The sequence below is a fragment of the Columba livia genome, chromosome 2, assembly GCF_036013475.1.
Source record: "Columba livia isolate bColLiv1 breed racing homer chromosome 2, bColLiv1.pat.W.v2, whole genome shotgun sequence".
Lineage (NCBI taxonomy): Eukaryota > Metazoa > Chordata > Aves > Columbiformes > Columbidae > Columba > Columba livia.
In genome coordinates, this window is record NC_088603.1 from 143,954,921 (window position 1) to 143,969,307 (window position 14,387).

The following is a 14,387-nucleotide window of genomic DNA, read 5'->3' on the forward strand; positions in this document are numbered from 1 at the left end:
AGCAACCCTGGCTGTACATACAGACTGGGGATGAGATGCTGGAAAGCAGCTCTGTGGAGAAGGATTTGGGGGTTCTGGTCAATGGCAAGTTGAACATGAGCCAACAGTGTCCCTGGCAGCCAAGAGGGCAACTGTGTCTTGGATGCATCCAGCACAGCACGGCCAGCCGGGCAGGGAGGTGATTGTCCCGCTCTGCTCTGCACTGGTGCGGCCTCACCTGGAGCACTGGGGGCAGGTCTGGGTGACACAGGATAAAAAGGATATAAAGCTCCTGAAGTGTCCAGAAGAGGGCTACAAGGTTGGTGAAGAGTTTGGAGGTGAAGCCCTATGAGGAGCAGTTAAAGTCACTTAGTTTGTTCAGCCTGGAGGAGACTGAGGGGAAACCTCATTATGGCTACAGCTTCCTCACAAGGGGAGGAGGAGGGGCAGGTGCTGATCTCTTCTCTCTGGTGACCACTGACAGTACCCAAGGAAATGTCAGGAAGATGTGCCAGGGGAGCTCTAGGTTGGACATTAGGAAAAGGTTCTTCACCCAGGGGGTGGTGGAGCACTGGAACAGGCTCCCCAGGGAGGTGTCACCCCCAGGCCTGACAGTGTTCAAGAAGAGACTGGACAACAGCCTCAGACACACGGTGTGAACTGTGGGGTTGTCCTGTGCAGGGACATGAGCTGGACTCGATGATCCTCGTGGGTCCCTTCCAACTCAGGACATTCTATGATTCTATGATGCATTTATCTGGCTGAGTGCTTGCGCTTGGAGCTGTACTCAGGTGTTCTCAGTCTAACTCTTTTCTCCAGGTCCTGATGGTTCCTATCCCCTGATCCAGTGCCTCCTCCCTCCTGTGCAGCCTGTGTCTGACAGGTCCACTGGACAGAGGTATTTTTAATAGCTTTGCTACAATAAAACGCTCACACATGTTTAACACTTCTAACATGCTTTACTGAACGTGTGATTATAAAGGTAATTTACAATAAAACAATTAAATAAACAATAAGTTAAAACACAATAACATATATATTTATCTATAATTTCAAACGGCTTGAATAACTACCAGGTTCAAACACATTAAAACTTTAAAACAACATGAATATTTCAAGTGTATCCACGCCTATACTTAAAACATTTCAAGACTTCCCAACAACGTACATTTTTGGTTACAGTCCCCGTGTATGCACAAGACTGGTGAAATGCTCAAGCAGTTGTATGATTGAGAAGAGCACCACACAAGACAGGCACGAATGATGTAGTGGAAGCTGCCTGGGGGGTATGGGGCTTGCCTCTAAATCGAATCAACACTTCAGACAACAAACAGAAAGCGCTAGCATGCGTTTGGCGTACATGTGGGAACAAGTCTCTGTGTCACTTACTTAACACTATAGTTTCACAGATGTTGTAGTCTGGTGCTGCCTGAGGAAATAGCTCACAATCCTCTGGCCGTGGCTCCCGGCACATCTCACACCCTTGAGCTGGTGCAAAGCACTTAAAATTTGCTCAGGGAAACTGAGCTTAACTCAGCAAACAAACACAAAAGAGTGCTCGCTGTAATTCTTTATTTCCACATCTTCATTCTGCAGATGTGCTGGTAGCAGAAAGATACCAAACCAGGGAAAGGACACAGTGCCTGGGAGCAGGAGACCTAATTCTTTAGGCAGCAGTTAAAAACACCAGTTGAAAACACCTTGTGGAACTACAGTGTTCAGCTTTTCCATTTTGAAACAATGTTTTTGAACAAATTTATAGTGCAAATCATATAGTCAAAACCAAAATTATGAACTCTGCCAGAACAATAACAGTAATTTTTTATGACATCTCATCCCTCTTTCTGCCCCAGGTAGTTGATGCCGCGGGACAGAATGGGTTTTAGGTTTTGATGGTGAAGGGAGCATGGCGTAAAGAGTGCAGGGCCACCAGGCAGCAACCACGAAGCAGTGCTCCAATACTGTAAATGGGATCGGTTCCTCCTCGCTGGGTACTGAAAGCCCACATAAGAGTGGGTACTACAGGGGCTGCGACAGCCAGGACATCTTTCAGGAGACTGCTGCTCCAGTATGTCTTCTTTACTGCTGCCTGAGAGATGGTATTGACAAACCCAAAGGCCTCCTCCTCATCATCAGCTTCAGTAAAATCAAGTTCTTTCATGAAACGCTTTTCCTTAACTCTGTGCTCCACTTGCCTGCACGGGGACTCCATAGGAGATAAAAGGATAGCAGAGTTTGGATCCGTTGGAGTTAAATCAACTACGATGCCAGAATCACTGACGCTTCCATGAGAAAATTCACTCAGTTCCTTCAGTGATGAAGGTGGGCTTAGCGGACAGGCATCTTGACATCTGAAGATGTTTTGAATGAGCTGCTCCATGTCTAGGCTGTATGGTACCACGTCAGTTTGGATGGCCTGTTCCACCATGAGAACGCTGCTTTTCTTCTCACCCTGGGAATAAGTTAGTTTTTCATACAGAACATTTCCAAGCATCTCCTTATCCACAGAAGCGCCAGAGGAAGCTGCATCACTCCACACAGAAGTTGTGGTCAAACTCTCTTCAGACAAGTCAGTGCCATTAGCTGTGTTCTCATTAAGAAGCAGCCCACTGTCTGCCACCTCCTCCAGAACCTGGTCCTCCATGATGAAGCTGTCTGGCATTGTGGCACACAGTGCGAATGACTTCTCCTCCGAGTCACATGTGTTTTCCAGGTACTGCTCGTCCCTCACAGAACTGTTCTGAGCCGCCTCCATGCTCTGCAGCAAGGATTCCAGTTTCTTGTTTTGAATGTTTATGTCTAGGAAGTACTTCTGAATCTTTTCGTCTTTCTCAGCCATGCTGTTTTTCATGGTTTCAATAACCTGCTTGAGTTGTTTAATTTCGTCTTTTGCTTCCTTCAAGGCCAGCTCTGCCTCCACACGATTACACTCTTCTTCAATCCAGTCTTCCCTCATCCGTACCAGCTGACCTTTGAGCTCTTCTATTTCTGTTTCCCTGCAGCAAAATGAAAATGTTGTAACACTTCTGCTGACCAGTCAGTTAAACATTCAACACGAGGCTCTGCGGCACTGGGATGGCTGTGCTGCAGAGCCATCACGGTCAGTTCATGGGATGGGAGCACAAGGGATATTTGCCTCAGTTCCTGTGCTATCTGGGATGGATGAGGAGCTAAATAAAGAGAGGAGTAGAAAAGCCCATCTCATCAACAGGTGGCTTAAGGATTGGTGTCACCGTCAAAATTTTGGGTTTTTTGACCATGGGGCAAACTCCGTGGTACCCAGTCTCCTCAAATCAGATGGGCTTCATCCTTCTAGGGAGAGCAAGAGGACCTTAGCCCATAAGTTGGCAGGGCTGATCAGGAGGGCTTTAAACTAGGTTTGAAGGGGGAAGGGATTGAAACTGGGCTCTCCAAAGATCAGCCTAAGGATGGAAAGCCCGAATTAAGAGTGAAATCAGCAGCCCACTTGAAGTGCATGTACACTAATGCACGCAGTATGGGCAACAAACAAGAGGAGCTGGAAGCCATCGTGCAGCAGGAAAGCTATGACATAGTTGCCATCACAGAAACATGGTGGGATGACTCATATGACTGGAGTGCTGCTATGTGTGGCTACAAGCTCTTCAGAAAAGATAGGCAGGGTAGGAGAGGTGGAGGGGTGGCTTTATATCATCACTCTCTATAACTACCTGAAGGGAAGTTATAGCCAGGTGGGGATTGGTCTCTTCTCCCAGGCAGTTAGCAATACGACAAGGGGGCATGGGCTTAAACTCTGCCAGAGGAAATTTAGGCTGGATATTAGAAAGAAATTCTTTACAGAGAGAGTGGTCAGGCATTGGAATGGCTGCCCAGGGAGGTGGTGGACTCACCGTCCCTGGAGGTTTTTAAACTGAGATTGGACATGGCACTTAGTGCCATGATCTAGTAAATGGACTAGAGTTGGACCAAGGGTTGGACTCGATGATCTCTGAGGTCTTTTCCAACCCAGTCGATTCTGTGATTCTGTGAGATGCTCCAAGAAGGAAGCAAGTTCCTCCATGAACCATTTGCTGCTGTCTCTGAGAGAACTGGTGGAGACATAAGTGGCTGCCACGACACTCCGGCTGATCGCTAACTGGAGTCACCGACCTCACCACACAGCCTGGTGGGCTGTGCCACAACCCTGGACATTTGGAGGCACAAGTGGTGACCTCTAGGTTAGGTCCAAGCAGTACAGCGTTAACATCTCACCTACTGCCTTGCCCCCGAGGAAATGAGAAAGCGCTGCTTGGATGTGTCCCCCTTCTTGTCACATCCAGCCAGAGCCACCGCTGGGGGCTGCAGGCACCTGGTTTGCTTTGCACACACCCAGCCCAGCGTGGGGACAGAGGCTGCTGCCTTGACTGGAAGCAAGTGGGGAGAGGGGGCCCCTGCATGGGATCCAGCCCTCGAGTTCCCTGGGACTCTGCCTTGGGGATCTGCTCAGACACACCTTTGTGCCCGCTTGGGTCGTGTGGGCTGAAGAGCCAGCTCTCAGGGCGGTTTTAGTAAAAGAGACAACATCTGTTGCTGTGTAATGCATGTTGTCACTTCTTCACTCAGCATCCATACAAAGGGCTATTGTGAAAAATTCAATATCTAAGTAACAAAAATACAAGCGGGCACACTGGTTTGTGTAAGAGCTTTTCTGTCATTAGGGGAGAAGGAGGACATTTGTAGTCATATTTCACACTGAGTGAGGTAGAACAGGAGACTAAGGTAATACATGGTTGCAGGTAGAAACTGTTTATGTATGAAAAGTCTCAATACCAAATCAGACTAGTAAAAAATTATCATTTAAAATACTCTGATGGGAAAGTTCAAAAAACAGAAAAGAGAAAGTCATATTAATAACTAAATTGCATGACGTATTCAATGAGCTTGCTATGAAACATAAAATACCTGAAAACGACCTAATCAGACGGATCATATTTCAAATTTCTTAATGAAAACTTTATGTGGTCAAGAAATGACTAAAAATGTTCAGGATTCCCACCCCTAAATGGCCCTGAATAAATCTTTCTAATTCTGATTTCTGAAGTGAAATATACCTTTCTTTAAGCTTGCTCTCAGCTTCCTTCAGCTTTGTTTTCAGATGCCGTACTGTAACTTCTTTCTGCTGCAGAGGAGTCAAATACTGCTCTGGATTTTGTGGCTTAATGCCGTGATTGTCACCACAAGAACTGTACCTCCCTGATCGCCTGAAAAGAAAAGAAAACAAAACAAACCATCACATCACTTCTACGGTTCTTCCGTCCTGGCAAAAAGAAAACATCCCATTGATACAAAGCTTGACTCATTTGAGGCTCCTCAGTGTCCACACAAGTGACTCCCTGTGGCAAATCAAAACACTTGAGGAAACCGCTGATTTCTGGCTATAGTGCAAAATTTAGTATTTATTGTACTTGGTTTCAGTGCCATTGCATCAAGTGAGCCATCCCCTCACCCAAAATGGGTGGTGTGCCCAAGGGCAGGCAGCCAGGCCACTCGCAGGGGCGCCCAGCTGGACATAGCCAGGTGAGGTTGGGTACAGGATGAGTTCAGCTCCACACCGGAGTTATGAAGCTGAGCACGCTGAAACCCAGACTCATCCTGTTCAGCTTTAGGTGTGACATACTTGGCTGTTGAGTTCCCCAAAAGAGAGGGAAACAGCAGCAACGTGGTGGCAACTTCTTCTCTGCAATATGTCTCCAAGGCATCTGTTTTCTTTTCTGTACAGGAAACCGCACTCCTTAGGGAGGTGCCTAAGGCCGGGCAGGGTGAATTTTTGCCTAATTGTACAATGTTATCTACTCTCTCCAAAGTGAAAAGACCCTTAGACAAAAGAACCAGTAAATCCCCATGAGAACTGATGGCATGAAACCACATGAAGGAGCCTGCCTTGGAGTGAAAACCAGCTACAAAGGCCTTTGACTAAAAGTCATCCTGAATTTTACAGTGCTGGAACAATAAAGCTTTTAGAAGGGACAGAGCACCCTGCTGACTATCGAGCCACCAATATGAGGAGTCACACCTATGCTGAGGAGAAAGGTGGCATTCTTGGCAACTCATGTAGCTGATCCCACATTACAATGCAGAGAAGGTAAGTCAGTGCACTGGACACTTGCCTCATCACTGGGCTGCTGTCGCTTCCTTTGTACGAGCCCGAGTTGCTGCTGCTGGCTGAAGAAGCCCTGTAACTCTGATGGATGTTAGCAGGACTCAGCTGGTTTTTGCACAGTGTTGACAGAGGGTCCTTTTCGCGGGAAGCAGGTGGGCTGGCTCCAGTCTTGTAGGATAAGGATCCATTATTCCGACCGTAAGGGCCACGGCTGGAGGGGAACCAAAATGGTTAAAGCATATTGGATTATCCTCGCCATGGAACCCATTATATGTCTTATTTTACACACAAAGCTGTCTAAACACTAAACCAGATAGATAACCATGAGTAGCTGGGCAGAAAGAAAGTCCTGGTCATCAGCCACTGCACATTTTTTCACTGACTGGGGTGTCTCAGTCTGAATTGCATGATCCAGGGAAACCTTGGTGATTTTCACATTTCTCGGTGGATAACACAGTCCCTAGTGACTCCATCAGATCATTCAGATTCCCTGAACCTCTGACTCCACTAAGTAATGAGAGGACTGCAGCCTGGACTAGTGCCAAGAGAACCACTTTTCGGCTTTCCCCAGCCAGGCCTGCGGAGAACTGCCCAGCCCTGGAGCATTGCTGTATGGCTGCTTTCATGCTGCTCAGCAAGCAGCCTGAGGCATCACCGCGTGCACTGAAAACAGATTTTGTTTGAGTCACTGTTCTTTCCTGCCTTTGGCATAGTGGGTGCTTCAGCTGTCATTGTCAGCTACTCATTTGCTTAGATACAGTTCGAACCCCACTGAGAGTAGGCTGAAATAGTATTAAAATAGACAAAGAAAAGCATAGCCTTTTCTTCCTTCCTTCCTTCAAGTTTCCCTCATACATGTCTACCTTTCTTTTCCCACTCTTTATTATAAACAATCTGACTGTCAGCTGTGTGTGTAAAAGCAATTCATGTCTGCGCTGCCCAAGAGCTGGCAAAGGGCCGGGGCGCTCTGAGGACAGTGTCTCGAGGTGGGCTCCTCGCCTGCTCACTTGCTTTGCCTTCCTGTATTACCACGCTGCTACCTTCATCGTCCCATGGAAGCAGTTCTTCTAAACTGTACTGAAAGGGCAGGTTTCGAAAAATACGGGAAAAGGCAAACCCAGCCAGCAAAAGAGAAGGCTTGAATATAAAAATTAAATACCACAGAATTATGAAGCAAAATCTCTTCTTAAAATCATCTGATTTGGTTTCCTCCCTTCTCTGAAAATGGAACAGTTTATAAGGAACAGATGGTTGAGTGGCTGCTGCAAACCTTCATCACACTCCTGCGGTTTGGGTGATTTTATAATTGTTTTACAGTGAAGTGCAGGACTGTGGTTTGTGACAACACTGCAATGTTTCAGATTGAGTTAAGTCAAACAGTTAAGAAAGAACATATTGCAAAGGAGACACGTCCTTGCACTCTGTACAGTACAGCGTCAACTCTGGCATGAGGCAGAACTTTCACAGATTGTGCATAACACAACAGTGCATTTGAAGGAGCACTATTATAAAGGACTTCTGTCCAATTAAGTAGGTCAGTATGCTCTAATTTAACATTGTCTTTAAATACCCAATAATATATGAAATGATACACAATCGTACTGAAAGCAGGGTGATTTTAGGGCTTCATATTATACTCAGTACTGTTTTTTTTTCCCACAGCCAGTACCTTTACTTGTCAGATTTAATCTAGAGAGTACTTAAGTAATGTTTATTTTTCTAAAATAGTCTCGTGATACAGATAGGAAACTGCTCATTGAGCATCATTCTGCCGATCTCTGTAGACTGGGGCACACTGCGACCTTGGAGAGGTCTGTGTGACTCCAAAACAGGGGTGTCCCACTGCTGGTCCCCGCCTGCCTGCCAGCTCTTCCACAAAGGGCAGGAAACCAGCCCTGGCCATTGGAACTCTTTCCACCTACTCCAAAAAACGTAACCAGCAGGGATTGCGTGGGCAGAGCCCAACAGGCACCGCTCCATTCCAGTGCCCCCGAATCCACAAGCTGTCTCGATTTGTGTTTCACATGATAGGGAGAAATCTTAGAGAAACCTTTCATGAAAGGCTCATTTAGATAGATGACTATGACTTTTTTTATTGTATACAGTTTTAGTTATATAAAGGCTGGACCAGGCTGTTTAAGAAAAAAGTGTCAAAGGCAATACTGTGCACTTCTTCCTACAGAAAATAAGGTAATGATCTGGAAGGGGACGTGCCAAGCTGACAATTTATTACAGAGAGAAAACAAAGTGATAAGACGAAAAGGTTAAGGTTAACTGTTTAGACGTATGGCTGTTAACTGACACGCATGCAGTTGTTTCCTCCTCCACTCCAGCCAACGCATTTTCTGCCTTACCTGGTTGTATCTCCTATACTTTGTTATGAATAAACAACAGAAAAATACCAGTTGGCTGCTCTGCATATTGACAATTGTTGTGCTCCACACACAGCATTTTTTTTTCTTTCTCATATCACAGTTCTCATCACTGTAAGTGCTGCCCCAGAGCACAGTGTTACACAAACTGTTTCAAAACTCGCAATACTGGTGTTGTATGTATTAACCGCAAGACCTTACACAGTAGTCTATCTTTGCACTAGCAACACTTGCAACATTCAGGAAAAATTGCTTTGCTTACTTGCGAGAAAAAGAAGATCTCTTGCTTCCAGGAGTAGACATGTGGACTTCAGGCGCTGAAATACTGCCCGTGCTGCTTGAAGAGCTAAAATCAGCCTCACTCCCTGGAAAGGAAAAGGGAAGAGTGAAAACATGATGGAAATTATAACTCAAAGACTGTTTTCAAAATAACAATGAATCACAAGCATCCTTCCTTTGTCTGTCCTGTGTGAATTTCAAAAGTTGTATGAATTTTCAAACATCCCTGAGGACAAGCGCTGGATTTGTTCCAGATTTTGAACATTTCTTCAGAACTGGCACTTCAACAAGAGCAGGAAAAAAAAACATTTGGACACAAAACCCTCGTGCTACAAAAGCCATTTTAGGACTCGGCTAGGAACATTTGTTGTGACAACCTGTTTGCTTTCTCATAGTCAACAGGAGATGAATGAGGCTGCTCATGTGGGTCCTTCAGAAGCACAGAGATCAGGAGCACACAATTTTAACAGGAGATTTATCTTGTTTTAAACCACATGAAAAAACTATGTGCTGGGAGGAAAGGTGCTTTGATTTTGGTTTCTGAGATGATGTACACATGTATAAATGTGTATAAGCCAACAGGGTATATGCATATACAGACATGTACACAGGTATGCAGGTTTTCAGTTGGCACAGAAGCACAGTAAGGTAGTTCTAATAGCCTTAAAATAATCCAATAATCATGTGTGGCCCTCCAGTGCTTCTTGGGTGCTAAGCCATCTATCTGATTACTGACTTTTTATAAATCAGAGCTTTTATTTTCCAGACTCTGGCATATACAAGGAAAACTGCTCTCCTTTTGCTAGGGTCAGTAGTAGGTAGGTCTACTAAGAAAGTCTTATCATCTGGAAAAAACCTGCCTCAAAGTTAGGATTTTTTTCAGTCTGTCACTCAAACGGCCAGTGTCCCAAGCTGTCCCCAGGTCTCATGCCGCAGAGCCACAATAGTGGGTGATGACTTTATCAAGGGGATGGAAATAACTTTCCAGCATCCTTCAAGCAGCTGGTTGGGGGAGTATCTTTCACTAAAGAACTTCTGGGTGTCATCTAGCACAGACACCCCCAGCCAGTGGCTGCCGACTTACCACAAATCCCATTTTTGCTATCTTTTCCACGAGCTGGAGATGCAGCTGCATCATCCCTGCTGCAGCAGATAAACCTTCAGGTGCACAATATCTCCTAAATCCTTCACAGAGCTGCAGAGCATGTCTTACATTTTGGGTGGGAAAAGGCCTTGTCAGAGCCTGTCTGCACAGCCTTAAAAAGCAACCATCCTCACCATCCGGCAGCTCTTAGCAACCAGTGTTAGGACCAGACATGTTTGGATTTAACCCAATACTTTCCCAACCTCACCAAGTCCCAGTGTCAAGATCAGTCCTAATTTCTTTGTGCTTCTGATCCAGCCCAGCCCATATATTCCTCAGCCCAATTTCAAAGCACTGAAATGCAAGGCCCAGCTCTGGAAAAGAGTGAGCCCCCTCTAACCAGCTCCATACCCAGTGCAACATCCCTGACAACCAGACCCATGTCGCCACAGCTGTAACCAAAGTTACACGAAGTTACAAAGTTCACAAACAGAGGGAAGGAGAGCAGCAAAGCTGCTTTGTTTCACAGAGTATTTACATCACGTCTACAGATGTAGATGTCAGTGACCCTCTCCTTGGGGAAGCAAAATGACCGTGGGACATGATGTCCGAAGCTGCAGCAGAGTTTTCCACATAAACAAAACGCCCATCTATGAGACTAAGATACCAAATACTGTCTTGATATCATGCTACTCCCAAATCTACTTTTTCAAGCAAGACCATCACACAGCGAAACACATCACACAGATTTCATACCTCCAATGTCCAGGCGCCCAAAACATTCCTGCCCTCGCAAGACACCAGCAGCTTTCCAAAGTCAAGTCCTGGCTGGAGCACAGAGGGCGGGAGCACTCACTGAGGCTCATCTCTGGTTAAGTTGACCACATCATAATCAGATCTCGCTATCAAAAGCATTTCAAGGAAGCAAGGCTTAATAATAGTTTCTCCCTGACCTGCTTGGCTTGAGCACAATGCTGGGAAGGGCACTGCTGGTGTGAGTCAGCAGAGCCTGAAGATGCAATCGCCTTGAAGGCTGAGGTTTCTGAAAGACTGGACTGCATCTGAGACCTGGAGCTGTGTCTGCAAAGCAAGAATTAACCTTTCTGGCCCTATTCTGGTAACAGCTACACACAAGCTGAGCACAGGAGACTACTTATACTTAAAACTAGGCAGGCAGCTATTTATAGGATCTTTGAGAACATTTTCTAAATTAAAGGAGTCACTGCTGATATTGGTTCCAAGTGTTCTAGTGATGTTCAAGCCAGCTCTGTGTGTAGCAGAGCTCGACAGCAATGTTACTAGGAGACTTTAAAAAATATTTTCTCCCATTTGGTAGACATCTCTGAGCAAAATAACATGGCATCTATCCAAATAATATCAATTGCAACATATTCTCCTGGGTAAATGCAACTTCTGTCTTACAAATGTCTTAATAAGAGGTGAAACTGCTTGCCCAGCAGCAATGTGGGCAGGAGCCGAACACAGTCTCTCACCTCTCCTAATGCCATTCTAAAGGCTGACATCTCCCAAAGGATGCCTGTTGACTATTTTTGTTGCTGTGACAATGTGATTACAAAAGTTCACATGTGTAAGCCCCAGAATAGCCCACCGATTCAGCGCTAACCGTGAAAGAGACTGACATTTCTCAAGAACCTATTATTTTGTCCTAACTGGCCATAACACTTGTTTTGCCTTAATCTGAGACTTCCCTGCTAAGAGAATCATAGAATAGAACCAGAGAATCATTTCAGTTGGAAGAAAGCCTCAGGATCATTGAGTCCAACCATAACCTAACTCTAGCACTAAACCATGTCCCTAAGAACCTCATCTAAACATCTTTTAAACACCTCCAGAGATGGTGACTCCACCACTTCCCTGGGCAGCCTGTTCCAATGCCCAACAACCCTTTCCATGAAGAATTGTTTCCTAATACCCAACCTAAACCTCTCCTGGCACAACTTGAGGCCATTTTCTCTTGTCCTATCACTTGCTGCTTGGGAGAAGAGACCAACCCCCTCCATACTACTACCTCCTTTCAGGTAGTTGTAGACAGTGATAAGGTCTCCCCTCAGCCTCCTTTTCTCCAGGCTAAATAGCCCCAGTTCCCTCAACTGCTCCTCAACAGACTCGTGTGCCAGCCCCTCAGGACTGCCTTACCAACCCTTTCCCACAAAAGATGCTGCACACTGAGTCGCTGGCTTCAGCGGTCTCTCATTTGAAATTCATTCACACATATTCTTCCATGGTCAGTGTCACAGCACTGGCAGCCTGCTGGCAGGTGAGCCGAATAAGGAATATGCTCTGATGGAAACGCTCGTGCGGCACGTACGGCATCGGTGGCTCTGGCCTCGCCCCGCCTTGCAGTGGGCTCTGAGCAACAGCACCCGACTCCATGGGAGTGGAGCTGTGCACTGCTCTGTGCAATGGGAAGCACAACACAAGGATGGCCAACAAAGTACCGCAACACTTTCCAGGATTGATCCTTGCCTGGAATGGGTATGTGAGAACCAGGAGTGAAACTGCAGCATCTAGTGCCATCCCTGCACTTCACTGCTCGATGGGCAACAGCACATGCTGCCATGCCCAGATGACAGCTCAAACTTCGTGTGCATTTTATTGCCCATTTTCTATCTAAAGAGTAAGATCAAAATATGGAGAAAAGGAAAATGTCCAAGTAATATCTGCGACAGGAACACTGACACCTGAGCAGCAGAACTGCATTCCCAAAATTCAGGATGCATATGAGCTTACTAAAATTTAGTCTTTTTGCGTAAGTCATTTCTGTTTGCAACTTCACCACTATTTCATAGCTGCCAAAGTATGTAAACCATAGAGCTTACCTATCTTTTGACCCCATAAGCAGGACCTCTGTTGTAGGAAAATAGGAAATTAGGATTTTAGGCCTATATCAGTGTTATAAGCTGTGCTGCTGAGGCTGAAAGTCTCAGCTTGTCCCCTGTACAGTCCTTACCCAGAACCACGAGCGTGGTTACCTTATGCTTGCTTTGTACCTTTAGTTAAGACATTGATAAATGCTATTCTTAGGGTTGCTGATTTCTATGCTAGACTGGTGAACTATGGATAACAAATGAGACAGGTGGAACTTCAAAAGAAGCTAGCCCTGTGACCCGATGACCTTTCGTTCGGTACTTGCCAAGAAAGAAGAAGTGGAACCTGCAGACCACTGGAACGGAAGGAACCTGAGGATATCGACAGTGATAGATATCGACAGTGATAGACAGTGATAGATTTTGTTTAGTTGCATAATACCTGTTAGAACCCTATATAATGACTAGTTATACTGCTGTATGATTGTCCCTCTCTGAGGAGGTGACCCAACGCTGCTGTTCCTGTGAATCTTCTACAATAAATACTGCTCAGAGTAACCCACAAGAGTTCGAGTCTCTACCCAGCGCCTACCTACGACCTTTTTTGTCAACCTCTTTATATATATCACTCTTGATGCTAGGCTTTGCATACAAGTCACCCAGTGAAACAGAGCTGTAAATGAAACAGTGCTGACAGAAACAGCTTGTCCTCAAAATGTAAAGCACTTAAATTCGCTGAGCTTTCTTGCCTTCAAAAGCATGCTGCTATATGGCAAAGAGATCAAAATAGGCATATATGTCCACTAGGCCCATTCAGCAACTAGAGGAGTTAGTGGCATGCTGTCTCAGTAGAGAGCTTTATGTAGAGACCCCAGGGGGCCATTAGAAGCAGCTGGAAAACTAGAGAGAATTCAGTTGTAATGCCCGTTATTGAAAGGACCTGCATTTTTAACGTATTTGGTTTCATTTATCTTGAAACCTTTATCTCACAGCTACATCTCTAGTTCCAATATTTGACAACAAAAGCAGTATATTGCCAGGAAACTAATGCTGCTTTTTTTCTATTTTATGAAGTTGTTTCTATACACCACAAGCAATGTAGGAAAGAAAAACACACTGCTCACATGCACGGACAAAGGTAAGAAAAAGAAGCTGCAAAGAAGTGATGAAGTCTTGCTTTAACATAGATAACACCCTCTAATTTAGATAACTTGCTCTAACTTAGATAACACCCTTAAAAATGACCCATTTCAAGTGCAAAGTCTCCTAGTGGGAAGCGTACTCGATTCAAAGTAAAGCCCATAAGTGACAGGGGGCTTTGGTTCCAATCCCCAGCCTCTGACTTTTTACTTATTTGACTTACTGTAAGTGTGACTCTTATCTTGGACCTACTATTATATTTCACACAAAACTGATTGAGTAAAAGCAGATATAATCCTGTGAGCAAGGAACAGGACACAGGACTCTCATCCATGTGAACTGCTCTCGTTTTTGAGTGACAGAAGCTGCTCCCACATGCTCTCCCTCTGCCCATGTCTCCAGTTACCACAATCTGTAGAGTTAGTGGAGGAAGCTGAGGATGACCAGTATGCCACAGCGTTTCTCTTATAAGAAGCATGGATTTGAAGTCCTTTAGTCTAAGGAGGGCACTGAATCCTGATATTTTCCCCCAGCTCCAACTGCTCAGCTGTAACACACAACAGGGTGGTGGCACCAGCACTGGCCAT

At 45.4% G+C, this 14,387-nt stretch overlaps 1 protein-coding gene across 7 annotated transcripts in view; it reads right to left on the reverse strand.

The window, feature by feature from the left end:
* Positions 1-918: 918 nt before the first annotated feature.
* SYBU (syntabulin) overlaps positions 919-14,387 on the reverse strand; it is a 42,857-nt gene continuing 29,388 nt past the window's right edge. For 6 of the 7 annotated variants that reach the window (XM_065054274.1, XM_065054273.1, XM_065054276.1 and 3 more), the window contains 4 exons: positions 8,732-8,834; positions 6,105-6,308; positions 5,049-5,198; positions 919-2,975 (listed from right to left, as the gene is read on the reverse strand). In XM_065054274.1, the coding sequence (XP_064910346.1) occupies positions 1,862-2,975; positions 5,049-5,198; positions 6,105-6,308; positions 8,732-8,834 (1,571 nt within the window). In that variant the 3' untranslated portion in view covers positions 919-1,861. Of the gene's footprint in view, positions 2,976-5,048; positions 5,199-6,104; positions 6,309-8,731; positions 8,835-10,588; positions 10,951-14,387 lie in introns of those variants that run through there. The other variant, XM_065054277.1, reaches the window with a different exon arrangement.